This window comes from Bubalus bubalis, chromosome 14 (genome assembly GCF_019923935.1).
Source record: "Bubalus bubalis isolate 160015118507 breed Murrah chromosome 14, NDDB_SH_1, whole genome shotgun sequence".
NCBI classification, from domain to species: domain Eukaryota; kingdom Metazoa; phylum Chordata; class Mammalia; order Artiodactyla; family Bovidae; genus Bubalus; species Bubalus bubalis.
Window position 1 is genome coordinate 76,625,944 of NC_059170.1, and position 15,706 is coordinate 76,641,649.

Consider the following 15,706-nt stretch of genomic DNA (forward strand, 5'->3'; position numbering starts at 1 on the left):
ATGTTAGGCTTCTTATTAGAGAAAAGCAAGCAGACACTCTTGGCTCAGGATCTTTCACTGGAAAATAAGTTTTGACTTGAACCGGATTTAAGCGTCAACTTGACAATAGATAATTTCAGGAGATTGCCGAATGTTCCAGCTAAGGATAAGCTCAGATTTTGCTGTGTCACGATTGTCCTTGAAGTGCTGTGTGGTCATATGACTGTTGTGCACCGTGCGTAGTGAATGCTCTGGCCCCTTTTGCTCCACAGGAGAACGACTCAGGCCCTTTGGACACAGTGGGTGCTGTGGTTGTGGACCATGAAGGGAATGTGGCTGCCGCCGTTTCTAGTGGAGGCTTGGCCTTGAAACATCCGGGGAGAGTTGGGCAGGTAAGGAACACTGAGGTTTTTAAACTAGCCTCACAAGTTGAACGTAGAATTTGCTAGCTCACAAGTTTTTGAACCGGTAGAGACATTTTTTTATTGTCTTTAGAAAAAACAAATGGTATTGTTCTTAACACTTAGGTAGTATAAATCATCAACTGCCTGTTTAGGATCTTTTCTAAAATGAAAACCCACCTCAGAATACTAGGGTTCTTACTGATCTTTATAACCAAACAAACATAATCGTGTGTTTGACTACTTTCAGTAGGCTGGGTACTGGCCTGGGTATGTAATAAATGTGCACTGAGTCCCATGTTCATTCTTTGTAAATGTCATTCTCTGTAGAAGTGAGCACCTGACTATATGACTGCTTGCTTTTCAGGTGGGAAAATGGTTTCAGAGTTGCATTTTATATTTCCTCTATTCAAGGAACAGTAGCATTTTGACTCTAATCCTTTCTCTGATTAAGCATTTCAGCTGTTTTATAGACTAACTGGTATTTCAAGTCACCAACACATGATACTACTCACGAAATCAAGGTATGAGGGAGGCTGAATTTATGTGCAACTGGCTTTTTGCGAGCTCACTTGTACATCTTCTTCACCCCCAACTCCCCATCTCCAGCCTTTAGCACTAAATTAAGAATGAAATTTAACAATCCATTTGATCTAATAATCTTTCTGAGTATATACCAACTTGGCACATTACTTACTGGCTTAACAAATATTTGTTGAGTGAACAAACAAATTGGATGCCCTTAGAGTCTGTTGGCTTCCCAAGTGGCGCTAGTGGTAAAGAACCTGCCTGCCAATGCAGGAGATGTAAGAGATGCGGGTTTGATCCCTGGGTCAGGAAGGTCTCTTGGAAGAGAAAATGGCAACCCACTCCTGTATTCTTGCCTGGAGAATGCCATGGACAGAGGAGCCTGGCAGGCTGCAGACCATGGCATTGCAAAGAGTTGAACATGACCGAGTACACAGCACAGCAAGGCAGCACGGCACAGAGTCTGTTAAAGTGTCACGGTTGCGTGGGGCGTGTGTGAGCTCAGTACCGGGATCTCACGTTGCCTTTGGAGCGCTGCTTGGCATGCCCTTTGTGCTTTGTATCTTGTGTTTGAAGAAGAGTCCACGTCACAGTTGCTTTGGACACGGTGGGTAGTGAGTGCTCGGAGCAGGGTGATCTGATTCGTGGAGGACATCCTTGCAAAGCCCCTGGTGATGTTTTGTGACCTGCCCTTTATGGCGGACAAACCGCTCATAGTGCTATGGTGGGAAGAGGAGGGAGGAATAATTAATTTTGTGCTACTCTTTGCCTGCCATGCAAGGGGATTTATGGAACATGATTACTCAACATGTGTAAACACTTTGAACTCAGTATAAAAAGTCTTTGTCTGGTCATGGTATTTTTCCACATAATAAAGTCTTGTGTATTTGTCAAGTTTGGAATAGGAAAACCAAGCTTGGCATATCAGATCTGGATGCCTTGGTGGAGAAAGAGAGAGAAAAGCCAGCAAAGCCGCCTTCATCGCATTGCCATTCCCATGACTTTTTCACTGGTTTTTGTTTGTCTTGGTTAGCAAAATAGCAACAAGAGAACCAAGGATAGTTCTGGACTATGTTAGCAGGATATTACACCCACCAATCTTGAAGCTATTCTGCCGCACTGAACATGGAGTTGTCTTGGAAAAAGAAATACTGTAAAGCTTACACGTACACATTTGAAAACTGCTAAGAGAGTAAATCTTAAAAGTTCTCATCACAAGAAAAACAATTCTGCGACTGTGTATGCTGACGGAAGTTAACGGATGTTAACTGATCATTTTGCATTCTATGCAAATATTGAATTATTAGTCTGTTTACCCGAAACTAATAAAATATGTGTCAGTTGTACCTCAGTTTAAAAAAAAAGCTTACATATTAATTTGCCCCACGTGACTGGTTTATGAATGTACAGTTTTTGAAGGCTGAAAAATCAGGAAATGGTGTGAAGGAGAGGGTAAAGTTGCTTACATGGAAAGCAGTTGCTTAATCGGGTTATATTGCTCAGATGGAAGAGAGGCAACAAGCCTGGAAACATGGAAGCATCATATGAGAGGTAGAGGGCTGTCCTTCTTGACAAGCAGAATAGAATGAAACAAAATACATAAGCAAACTGTCTTTGAAAAGCAAAGACTCATATTTTAAAAAATGTGCTAAAACTAGGTATTCCTATATACATTTTAAATGCACAAAAAGCTATTAAATTTTAGCATATTACACATTTTACCCTGCTATAGATATAACAGTTCAGATGCTAAAGTGGCAATTGGAAAGAAGACTTCACTTGCTTCCTTCAGTTCAGTTCAGTCGCTCACTCGTGTCTGACTCTTTGTGACCCCATGAATCGCAGCACGCCAGGCCTCCCTGTCCATCACCAACTCCCGGAGTTCACTCAAACTTACGCCCATCGAGTCGGTGATGCCATCCAGCCATCTCATCCTCTGTCATCCCCTTCTCCTCCTGCCCCCAATCCCTCCCAGCATCAGAGTCTTTTCCAATGAGTCAACTCTTCGCATGAGGTGGCCAGAGTACTAGAGTTTCAGCTTTAGCATCATTCCTTCCAAAGCTTATAATAGAATTTATAAATGTGACATGAAAAAGGAATTATTATGTTCTACTGTCCTCCAAACCCTACCTGACCCACATGAAAACAGGCGGTTGAGTTTAGAGGTTGAGTGTGGATTTGGGATTTTGGTAAACTTTATTCTAACCTTACCTCCCCACTTACGAGTCCCCTCACGTGGACAGGTTACTCAACGCCTGAAGTTCTATTTTCCACAATTGTAAAATGGGGATAAATAGCTACCTCAGAAAGTTCTAGAAGATTAAATGATACTGTGCATTTCAGTCACTTATCACAGTCCCTCCTAATAACGTGGCAGTTGCTATTTATTAATTGCTGGCTGTGTGAAGCACGAGTGTTAATTCCCGTGACCCTACATCACTGTGAAGTGCATGTTACATATCCTTATTTTATAAAAAAGGAAACAAAGACCCAGAGAAGAGTAGATGGTAATTATACTATCATCATTTGCATGACCTGCTTTTACTGCATAACAGTAGCTTTGATAACATTTTACTACTAAAAAGAAGGAAGCTTTTTGTTTTTAAAGGTCTGCTTAAGTTTGTTGTGTTTTATCTAACAGAGTGGATAGGAGAGGGACAGTCTCTGATTCTTTTCTCTTACCTGTCACTGTCTCAGCCCAGCCTGTTTCAGAAAATGAAGAAGGAAGACAACTTTAGGTCATGAAATTGAGGAGAGGTAGCATAAAGGAAATTTGCTGAGAAAGGAGACCAAGAGTAAGAATAAACGTTCTTTTCATGACCTCCACTGGGCTTCCAAGGAGTGTCCTTGTGGTCTTATTTACTACTTTTTGGGTGCAGAACTCCAGGTCAAGATAGTTGTGAGAAATGGAAAGGGGACCAATATCCAGGGTTTTCAGTGAAGGAAGGTTGGGCCCTTTCACTGAGGCCGCGTGTTCTCTGAGGCTCTGGCTGACCCAGCATCCATCCTAGGTAGGACCAGTTGAATGGCTTAGCCCACAGGTTTGCCAATCTTTCCTGAAATCTATGAGCTGAATCACTTCTGAAGGACTTTCAGTTGCCACCCTCACCCAGCTGTCTTGTTTATTTTAGAAGCATGGTGTTTTCATAGGCAGTAATAGATTTCCTACTGTCTGCCATATTAGGGGTGTTGCATTCAGTTCTTGTTTCTGCTTTAAGAGAGGTCTTCTCAGTGACAGCGATGGGTGACAACTGGATCACACGAACATGGTTAGATTTCATCTCCCTTATTCTGGACTTAGGGTCATTTCTCAAAGAGGGTCATTAGGGAAGTGGAGTGGGCGTGTGCATCTCAACGTCTTGGGGAACAGTTCACAGATTCCCTGGTGGCTCACCTGGTAAAGAATCCGCCTGCAATGCAGCAGACCTGGATTTGATCCCTGGGTTGGGAAGATCCCCTGGAGACGGGAACTGCTACCCATTCCAGTATTCTGGCCTGGAGAATTCCATGGACTATATAGTCAATGGGGTCGCATAGAGTTAGAGATGACTGAGAGACTTTCACTTTTCACAGATTCTTTGAGAGAGAAAAGAGGAATCGGGGCATTAGAAAAGCCAAATTTGGAGAACTCTTAGGGGGAGGTTAAAGTATTTACCGAGAGTAGACCCAGGATTGGTGGGTGGAAGTTACAAGAAAGTGGATATTCCTTAAAGCAATCGAAGGAAGAACTGCCCACCAATGAAAAGGGTCTGAAATGGGTATATTTTCCCACATGAAGTGGTGAAGTTCTTGGTATCAGAACTGCCTGGACTGTTTCCTGAAAACCCCTGTTCTATGCAGAATAATTCTGAAGTCCTTGTAAAAGGAATAAACCATCATAGAAAATTGAAATCTGTCTGGTTACCATTCTCTGTCCTAGCTTCCACTCCTCCTAAATAAGTTCCTAGAATATAGAGTGCTATTTTTGTGGGAGTACCTTTTTCCTTCATAAGTTCACCGAGAATACTGAATATATTGTTGTAGGATTTTTTTTTAACACTGAATGTTTCAGAGTTTTTCTGTAATGGTTCTTAAAACTCAGTGTTTTGGAGTTTTTTTCTGTAATAGTTCTTAAGTATCTTTTTTTTTTCTAATTCTTTTTTTCTAACCTTTGCGGTAAATTCCCCATGTTGCTGTGCCAATGTTTATTTAGCCATTTCTTTACCGCTAATATTTTGCTCTTATCAAACAGGTGATCATAAACATTCTTGACCACGCCTCCTTGTATTTCTCTGCAATAACCATCTAAGGGTTTTTTGAATTCTGCTTCTAACTAAGGAATGGAAAAGTTAGCAATTGTGATTCCCCTTGCAAAGGCAGAGAAATCGTATTGAAGAGGTGAATCCAGACATTCTGGGTGGCACACTTGGGAACAAAATGGGAATGATTATCACATTTTATAAAACTGCAGTAACTTTTTGTGTTCCTGGTGGTCTCAGACACATAAATTTATTCTGCCACCTCACAGAGCGATTAGCTTGAACAGGCCTTTTTGTTGCCTCTCTTTCTATCTGGCAGAATCTAGAGCAGTGGTGAGCATATACTGGGCCCTTTGGTGCATAACAGTTGGATTTCCTCTTGTTCTATCCTGAAGGAGGAGGAAAAAGGCACTAAAGCCTGAAGCAAGGTTTACTGGAGGGTGGCAGGGGGACCACCTGAATTCCAGGCCTGGTTAACAATGCTGATTCCCGGGACAGCCTCCAGACCATCAGGAATATAGCTGGGGACCCACGGTTATTAAGCTCCCCAAGTAATCTGACTGACACACACCTAGTTTGAGAGGTTACTTCAAGGGTCCAGAAGAGGCACACCCAACAAGCCTACAGCAGAGGGAAGATTGTTTTCTGGAAAGGAAGAAGTTACTGTTGATAAGATGAAGAATTTTTTTTTTTTTCTCTTTTCTGAAAATTTTAGATTAATCCTTAGCTGAAAATAGTTTTGATAGTGTTAGGACCATTGTCTGGGTAGGTCTTACTCAACCTCTGGTTATCACGCATGTGCTATACATCATTATTAGATGAGGCTTTATTAGATGGGTATAATTTCTGTCTTCTGTTGAAAGCTAGCAATTATGTATAATGTTCTTAAAATGCTGTATTTATATTTATCTACCTTTTTCCCCCCAGGCTGCTCTTTATGGATGTGGCTGCTGGGCTGAAAATACTGGAGCTCATAATCCCTACTCCACAGCTGTGAGTACCTCAGGTATTTGCTGCTTTCATGACCATTTTTCATTACTTCAACCTCGTAGGTCATTTATTGATTGAAAACAGCATTTTTATGTAAACACAAAGTCTGTGCTAAGACACCTCATGGATCAGAACGTTGATGCTTGAAAGATCTTCGATACTTGGGAATTTTTTAGAATTGTTTCACAACATAAGTATCACAGTGTAAATGGTTTGCTAACATTTTCAATACAACTTTGGGGTTAACTAAAATTTAATTATATTTTTAATGGATTTTTTTCCCCGTAATGACTCATGATAGTGCCAAATTTGGGTCAAAATGATATAAAAGTAGCGAGGCATTGAAAAGACTAAGATGTCATTTCTTGAGTAAAATGTTGACATAAATCTTACAAGGTGTATTTCAAAATGTATATCATGGCATATACTTTTGATAAAATGTAGGTCCTCTTTTTGTATTTGTATTAGAAGAGTCTTTATCATTCAGGAATGTGTGTGTGTGTGTGTGTCTTGGGAGAGTGGATTTGGGTGGGCAGAATGGTTGTTGTCTAGATCCAGGTTTTCATATGCTTGTGCCAGATGTACTTGAAGCTCATGATGTGGCTGACATATGCGGTTGACAGAATAATATTGGTTCACCCGCTTTGCTGTGTCATCTCTCAAGTCCGAATCCTAAGACTTTGTGCTGGATGTCCTCAGGCTTTCTCGGGAGGGTGGGTGGGTATGGCTGCCCTTCCTTCCTTTCTCTCTCTGGTTTCTTCCGCATTGTTTTCTGCCCAGCCACCCAGTCCAGTCGCCCTCCTCTCTTACTTACTCCTGCCTCTCTGGGGTCTCTACTGCTAGTGTATATCCTGGACCTCTCCTGGTTTGTCCCACTCCCTTGGCCTGCTCCGTCTTCTTCCCACTGCTAGTAGCTCCGGGCGTGGGCCTCTGCCAGCCTTTCGTCGTCTCACTGTGGGCTTCCTCTCGGTGATCTGGTGCTGTCTCAGTGGTTATCTCTTAGAGTGCTGGCTTCCATGTCTATCCCTTGAAGTCCACCTTAGTCCTTTCTGCCTTCCTGTTGGACACATCCCTGTGGGTGTCATGTATGCACATGAGGTTCAGCAGCACAGATAAACACCTTTTTTCCTTATTCCCACACTGTGGCCACCTTTCTCCTGTATTCTTTGCCTCTTTTATTGCCATCACTATTTTGGGTTTCCCTGGTGGCTCAGCTGGTAAAGAATCCACCTGCAGTGTGGGAGATCTGGGTTCGATCCCTGGGTTGGGAACATCCCCTAGAGAAGAGCATGGCTACCCACTCCAGTATTCTGGCCTGGAGAATTCCGTGGACTGTATAGTTCACAGGGTGGCAAAGAGTCAGATGTGACTGAGTGACTTTAACTTTCCATAACCTATTTAGTCAGACATGAATTCTTGGCACCATTCTCAAACTTGTATCTTCTTTCCATTTCTTCTGACCTGACCCTGTTAGTTCAGACCCCTCAAGTGCCCACCTGTTGTAGCAGCTTCGTGACCTTGATCCTTTTCTTGCATTGGTGGAAATATTTGATTTTGAGCCACTGAGGTGAAGTCCAAACACAAATTAATGTTGAATCTAAATCATACTAATATAATAGACCAAAAATTGTTTTCTAATTTGAAGAGATGAGCAAAGGTAATCAATCATATGAGTTAATTTTTAATTTAATATTGCTGGTACATAAAAATCTTTACACATAATACTTCGGAATTAGTATGGCATAATTAATGCATAATTATGTATGCATAGTTAAGTATGGCTCATGTCTATGGAAAATTGTGGTCTTTGAATAAATCAAAGTCTAAAACAGGTGATTCATTGTTTCGTTTTCATTTTCCTAAAGAAGTATCAGTTGGTATCATGTGTGGTGTTTTTATTTTTGGTCAATATGTAGTTCAGCAAGTTGGTTTGTTGCTTTTTAAATGTTTCTCTTATGTCTGCATGTTAGGAGACCTGAATTCTACTTTAAGCTGGAATTCTGAGAGCCTACTTGACTGTGTCACTTTGGGAAAGAAATTCAGTCTCCTTGGGGTTGTCCATCTCCCTTCTTTTTTAAATTGGTGATATGAAAGTTGGAATAGGAGTGTGCTTTATGGGTTTGAGTCTATTAAGTAGAATGCAATAGAGGGGTAAGCTTAAATTGTAAAAGTAAGGTCTTTCACCCTTCCCCTTGAATATTTCCTTCTTTGTCCATCTCATATCCACTGAAGATAGTTTTATATGATTAAAGATAACTTTAGGTTTCTAGTCTAAGATATCTAGTGTAGATGTTTAGCTTTGATGCCCAGCCTATCATGTTATAGCCTTCTTAAGTTTAAGGACTAAGATCTTAATGACCCAGATAACCATGATGTTGTGGTTATTCATCTAGAGCCAGACATCCTGGAATGCAAAGTCAAGTGGGCCTTAGGAAGCATCACTATGAACAAAGCTGGTGGATGTGATAGAATTCCCACTGAGCTATCTCAAATCCTAAAAGATGATGCTGTTAAAGTGCCACACTCAGCATGCTAACAAATTTGGAAAACTCAACAGTGGCACAGGACTGGAAAAGGTCAGTTTTCATTTCAATCCCAAAGAACAGCAATGCCAAAGAATGTTAAAACTACCACACAATTACACTCGTTTCACATGCTAGCAAAGTAATGCTTAAAATTCTCCAAGCCAACAGTATGTGAAATAAATATTTCCAGGTGTTCAAGGTGAATTTAGAAAAGGCAGAGGAACCAGAGATCAAATTGCCAACATCTGTTGGATCATCGAAAAAGCAAGAGAGTTCCAGAAAAACATCTTCTTCTGCTTCATTGACTATGCTAAAGCCTTTGACTGTGTGGATCACAACAAACTGTGGAAAATTCTTCAAGAGATGGGAAAGCAGACCACCTTACCTGCCTCCTGAGAAACCTGTGTGCAGGTCAAGAAGCAACAGGTAGAACCAGACATGGAACAATGGGCTGGTTCCAAATTGGGAAAGGAGTAAGTCAGGCTGTATATTGTCACTCTACTTATTTAATTTCTATGCAGAGTACATCATGTGAAATGCCAGGTGATGAAGCACACGCTGGAATCAAGATTGCCAGAAGAAATCTCAATCACCTCAGATATGCAGATGACACCACCCTTAAGGCAGAAAGTGAAGAGGAACTAAAGAACCTCTTGATGAAAGTGAAAGAGGAGAGTGAAAAAGTTGGCTTAAAACTCAACATTCAAAAAATAAAGATCATGGCATTCAGTCCCGTCACTTCTTGGCAAATAGTTGGGAAACAATGGAAACAGTGACAGACCTTATTTTTCTGGGCTCCAAAATCACTGCAGATGGTGACTGCAGCCATGAGACTGAACAACATTTGCTCCTTGGAAGAAAAGCTATGACCAACCTAGACAGCATATTAAAAAGCAGAGACATTACTTTGCTGACAAAGGTCTGTTTAGTCAAAGCTATGGTTTTTCCAGTAATCATGTATGGATGTGAGAGTTGGACCATGAAGAAAGCTGAGTGCCGAAGAATTGATGCTTTTGAACTGTTGGAGAAGACTCCTGAGAGTCCCTTGGACTGCAAGGAGATTAAATCAGTGAGTCCTAAAGGAAATCTGTCCTAAATATTCATTGGAAGGACTGATGCTGAAGTTGAAGCTCCAGAACTTTGGCCACTTGATGCGAAGAGCTGACTTGTTAGAAACCCTGATTCTGGGAAAGATTGAAGGCAGGAGGAGAAGGGGATGACTGAGGATGAGATGGTTTAATGGCATCACTGACTCAATGGACATGAGTTTGAGCAAGCTCCAGGGGATGGTGAAGGACAAGGAAGCCTGGAGTGCTGCAGTCAGCGGGGTCACAAAGAATCAGACACAACTGAGGGACTGAACAACAAGTCATCAGCCAACAGAACATGGGGATAATAGAGCAAGTCTCCAGTTCTTTCCATCTGTGATTGCTTCACTCTTATTTCTCCGGGGGCTGTTGCTATGAGGTAGACGATGGAAACACATGGCCGAGTTGGCTGAGTAAGTCAGAAGAAAGGTGGAACACAGAATTTTGCAATTTTTTGGTCAAAAAAAAAAAAAAAAAAAAAGGACATATGCCTTAGGCTGTTGCAGAGAATCCAGAGACCTGGCCTACATTTTAGTTTTATAGTTCTTGGTAGATGATTAGTGAAAGACAGAGGGAAGATAGCTAGTTATGGTCAAGGTAGGACTCTCCTAAGGCCAGACAGGTGATGTGGTTATTAGCCTGAGGGATAACATCCAGCATCTTGTGGGGAAGAACTTAGAGGGCAGGAGCTCACCTTGCAAACTCTGACTAATGTTCTGGCATCTTGGAAATTTGCTGAGCTTGAGAGGGAGCAAAGGAAATACGTAGGTTCTTGTTCAGATTCTTGATTCATTGGCTGAGACATCCTAGCAAGTAGCTATTTATACAACACGAATAGCATTATCTTAATATCCATGAGGATTTAATGAGCTGACCTATGATCTCTAGAACTTATTCATCTTGCATAACTGAAACGTTGTGAATTTTGAATGGCCATTCTCCATTTTCCTCTTCCCTAAACTCTGGCTTTCACCGTTTTACTCTTTGCTTCTATGAGTCTGATTATTTTAGGTCCCTTATTTAAGTGGAATCATGCAATGTCCATCCTTATGTGACTGGCTTATTTCACTGAGCATAATGTCTTTTGGGTCCATCAGTGTTATCGTGTGTGGCAGGATTTCCTTCTTTTTAAAGGCTGAATAATATTTTTATATGAATATACCACATTTTCTTTACTTGCTCATTTGTCCAAGGGCATTTAGGTTGTTTCCACATCTTGGCTGTTGTGAATAATGATGCAGCTCATGTGGGAGTGCAGATACCTCTTTGAGATCTTGATTGCAATTCTTCTGGATAAATACCCAGAAGTGGAGCTGCTGGGTCCTGTGATAGTCCCATGTAGTTTTTTGAGGAACCTCCATATTGTTTTCTATAGAAGCCGAACCACGTTCCTACCTCCTATATATGAGAGTTCACATATCTCTGCATCTTCACCAACATTTGTCTCTTGTCTTTTTGGTAATATCCATTTTAACAAGTGTGAGGTGATATCTTGTGGTTTTCTGTTGCACTTCCCAGATGATTAGTGATGTTGAACACCTTTTCATGTACTTAATGACCATTTCTATGTCTTTGGAGAAATGTCAAAGCCCTTTGCCCATGTTTTAATATTGATCTTGTTTTTTTTGTTGTTGTTGTTCCTGCTATTGAGTTGTAGGAGTTCCTTGTCTATTTTGGATATTAATACCTTATCAGTTATGTGGTTTGTAAGTATTTCCTCCCATTCCATAAGTGTCCTCTTCATACTGTTGCTTATTGCCTTAGCTGTGTTGAAGCTTTTTAGATTGATGTAGACCTCCTTGTCTATTTTTGCTTTTGTTGCCTGTACATTTACCATAATATCCTAGAACAAAATATACCCATGTAAGGCACTGACACTAGAGGGGGAAAAGACTGCCGGTTATATTATGACACATGGCTTTGTCATCAGTTAACACATGGCTATTACTTTGCAAGTATTGCATTGGGGGTGTTCTCCCAACAAGAAATATTTGCTTCCCTGATAGCAAGGTCGTGCTTCTTTGCCATTTCCATGCATTCCTATGTATGTAATCACTTTTTGTTTGAATTCTGTATCTGACTGTAGTCCTTTTGAAGACATTGAAAATGGCAGTTAAACTCAACACATGGAGTTCCAACATGGAACGCAACTCAGCAGAAGGGTCAGCAAGGGTTAGCAGATGGGAGCAGCTGACCTCCAGAGGCAGAGCTGGCTGTGTCCCAGCTGCTGCCTGCAGCAGAGCCGTGGGAAGATGCTGTCAACTGCAGTGTACCTCCTGATTTCTGAAAATTTAAAATGTGAAGAAAGAGTGTGCCCTTCTTTTATTCTCAGCGTTTTTTGTGAAAATAAATAGTTTGAAGCTTTCTTTAAGCAGTGGTGTAAGCTCCTGAGAACAGGGGCTCTGTGAGTATATTTGTGTTTCCTGAGTGCCTGGCATAGGGCTTTGCACTTAGTAAATGCTTCGTAGACAAAATTAAAAAATCTGTGAGTATGGGCAAGAATATTATAATCATCAGCCTTGTTAAGAGACTGGAACACAATTATTCCAGCCATTAAAAAGAAAGGATAGTTATGTAATGTGGTAGAGGTGCTAATTATTGCATGATGGCAATCATATTACAGTAAATAAATGTATGAAATTAACATGTTGTACACCTTAAATGTATACAATGTTACATGTCAAGTGTATTTCACTGAAAAAGAGAGAAATGTGTATGTGATTCTTCCCTCTCGTAGGATTCTAAGGTTATCCACCATGAAATTTCCTTAAACAGCATTTTTAAATTTGATTTAATTTGCCAGAATCGCATTCACACATAATTTTTCAGTAACACATCAGATGTGTAATATAAGATACATCTGTGGTCTTTCTCTGGCTATGGAAGGGAAGAGCAGATCAAGGATTAGAAGATCAGAAGGAGGGAAAAAGCAAGAGATTAAGTTTATGCTCTGGCTGACCTTAACATTGGTCTTCTGTTACTTGTCTGTGCCGTCTGGTTTTTTTCTTAAAGAGAAATAGCAAGTCTGGGGGTTTTGTGGCGCTGACTAGCGATCAGGAGACAGCGGCTGCAGTCTCCCTTTTCTGGTGTTCTGTCATGAAGAACAGTCAGCTACCCGAGAGGAAACCTGGTGATTTCTGACTTTCTGGGTTCTTCAATTTTCCTGGTCTTAGCTGTTTCAGAAATCAGAGGGTGGTGAGGGTGTGTGCCCCTGGCTTGTTAAGAGTAGGTTCAAAGATGGATGGGATAAAAAAATGCGAAGAATGAAACCAGGCTGCTGCTTTGATATTAATATTTCTGAGCCAGTGGTTGGAGTCTCCTCTGCAAGGGTGGGGAAGTATGTCAGTATGCCGCCCCTTCTCGCCTCTTTCTCCCAACCACCAGCCACAGGTCTGCCCCTGCCCCTCTGTGGGAGGGTTCCTGTGTGTCTGTGCTTCCCAGATGCCTTTGTCAGGAGGGCACAGGGCTGGCTTCCCTCTGAGGGTGGAGTCCCAAGAGCCAGTGGGACCTCACTGCTGAGACATCTACATGTGTCCTGGAGTTTGTGGTTTCTGGGGCCCAGGAGGGATGGGGAGGCAGGCAGGAGTCCATGCTTCTGTTTCCTTCTCAGGAGTATCTCTTATTTCTCTTTAGTGCTCTGTCACAAGCGCTTTTCGTGGCTCAGTCTCTTGATTATCATGAATAAAAGCCCTGTTCTACTCTGGACCCTGGGTGCAGATCACCTAGGGGTCCAGCCTCCTTTCCAACTCTTTTCCCTATTTTGTAGCAGCCTTTCAAGGTGAATCTTCAAGGAATTGCCTGTATTTCATGTCTATTATTTTACTTAGTCTTTTCCACTCATTGAACTTTATGATTATTTTTTTTTTTTGGTAAATATTTATTTATTTACTTTTGGCTGTGCTGAGTCTTCACCCCTGAGCAGGCTTTTCTTTAGTTGCAGTAAACGAGGGCTCCTCTCTAGTTGGGGAGTGCAGGCTTCTCATTGTGGTGGCTTCTCTTGCTGCGGAGCACAGGCTTAGTAGTTGGGGCTCACGGGCTTAGTTGCTGCATGGCATGTGGCATCCTCTCGGATCAGGGATGGAACCTGTGTCTCCTGCATTGGCAGGTGAATTCTCCACCCCTGAGCCAGCAGGGAAGTCCACTTATTGACTCTTGTATATACTTTAGTTGGGCCTCTTCCTCCCTTCTACCAGTCTGCTCTTGTCAAGATTTTCAGTCACCTCCAAAGCCCAGTGGTCATCCGTTAGTCCTGTAAGCAGTGTGTGACACAGTTGCTTGAATGACTCACTGCCCGGAAAATCCGATTCTTGATAGACTCCCAGAGCGTCCAACGTGAACGGTTTTCTTCCCACCTCAATGGCTGCTATTCTCCGCCTCCTTCGCTACTGTTTCTCATCTCCCTGACCTCTCAGTGCCCTGAGGCCAGCCCTCTGCCTTTTCTGTGTCTTTGAATACTTGCTGCCTCAGTGCTCTCATCCAGTCCAATGCAACTCCCACCTTTTAATCTCTACCTTGGGCCTCTTCGCAGAACTTGTTTTTTTAACTGCTTCTCAAAGCCCCCACCTGTGTGTGTAAATAGGCAACTCAGTTCAGTTCAGTTCAGTCGCCCAGTCATGTCTGACTCTTTGAGACCCCGTGAACTGCAGCACGCCAGGCCTCCCTGTCCATCACCAACTCCCAGACTTTACCCAAACTCATGTCCATTGAGTCGGTGATGCCATCCAACCATCTCATCCTCGGTTGTCCCCTTCTCCTCCGCCTTCAGTCTTTCCCAGCATCAGGGTCTTTTCCAATGAGTCAGCTCTTCACATCAGGTGGCCAAAGTATTGGAGCTTCAGCTTCAGCATGGGTCCTCCCAATGAATAGCCCATCCAACTATGAGCTCTTGATGTGGCCCTTCCCTCCCCCACCTGCTTCTCCACACAGCAAAGGGCACCTGCAGCCTCCCATTATCTCAGGCCAAAATCTTGGAGTCATGTCTGACCCTCTCTTCTTTTATCTCACCCACGTCCACTCCAGCAACAAATCCTGTCTACCCTCCTAAGTGTATTTAAAATCCAACCACTTCATAACACCCTGGCTGCCATCAGCAGCTTCAGGATGCTGTCATCTCTGATCTGAGTTGTTGCAGGAGCGCCCAGCTGGCCCCTTGTTTTCTGCTCCTTTTCCCCTTTTATTCAGTTCTCAGCAACTCCTCAAGCAGTTGATGTTTAAACCTAACTCAAATCGCGTGTTATTCCTCCTCTTGAACTGGCCAGCATGTCCCATCTTAGAGCAAGGCCACAGCCTTTACTCAGGGCCGATGAGGTGCCGCCCACCTTCCCCTCAGGCTGCAGCTCTGGCTTTTCCTGTCTGCTCACTCAGCCGCTTCCCTGTGCTCGGACTTCCCAGGGACACTCCCACTCAGGGCCTCTCTGCCTGCATCCTTCCTTTCCCTTTAACTCTCTACCCTGAGTGTCTTGGGCTACCCAGGTGGCACTACTGATAAAGAACCCACCTGCCAATGCAGGAGATGTAAGAGATGTGGGTTTTCTCCTACACTGTTGGTGGGAATGCAGACTAGTACAGCCACTATAGACAACAGCATGGAGATCCTTAAAAAACTGGAAATAGAACTGTCATACGACCCAGCAATCCCACTGCTGGGCATACACACCGAGGAAACCAGAACTGAAAGAGACACGTGTACCCCAGTGTTCACTGCAGCACTGTTTACGATAGCCAGGACATGGAAGCAACCTAGATGCCCATAGGCAGATGAATGGAGAAGAAAGCTGTGGCACATATACACAATGGAGTATTACTCAGCCATTCAAAAGAATGCAATTGAATCAGTTCTAATGAGGTGGATGAAACTGGAGCCTATTATACAGACTGAAGTAAGTCAGAAAGAAATACATCAATACAGTATAATAACACATATATATGGAATTTAGATGGAGAAGGCAATGGCCACC

The 15,706-nt window shown here is 42.5% G+C and overlaps 1 protein-coding gene across 8 annotated transcripts in view; it reads left to right on the forward strand.

Annotated features, from left to right (window-relative positions):
• The window catches only part of TASP1 (taspase 1), a 278,804-nt gene that overhangs the window by 117,689 nt on the left and 145,409 nt on the right, over window positions 1-15,706 (forward strand). For 6 of the 8 annotated variants that reach the window (XM_044928287.2, XM_025264568.3, XM_006051319.4 and 3 more), the window contains 2 exons: window positions 252-371; window positions 6,074-6,152. In XM_044928287.2, coding sequence (XP_044784222.1) covers window positions 252-371; window positions 6,074-6,152 — 199 coding nt within the window. Of the gene's footprint in view, window positions 1-251; window positions 372-6,073; window positions 6,153-11,835; window positions 13,603-15,706 lie in introns of those variants that run through there. The other 2 variants (XM_025264569.3, XM_044928288.2) reach the window with 2 other exon arrangements.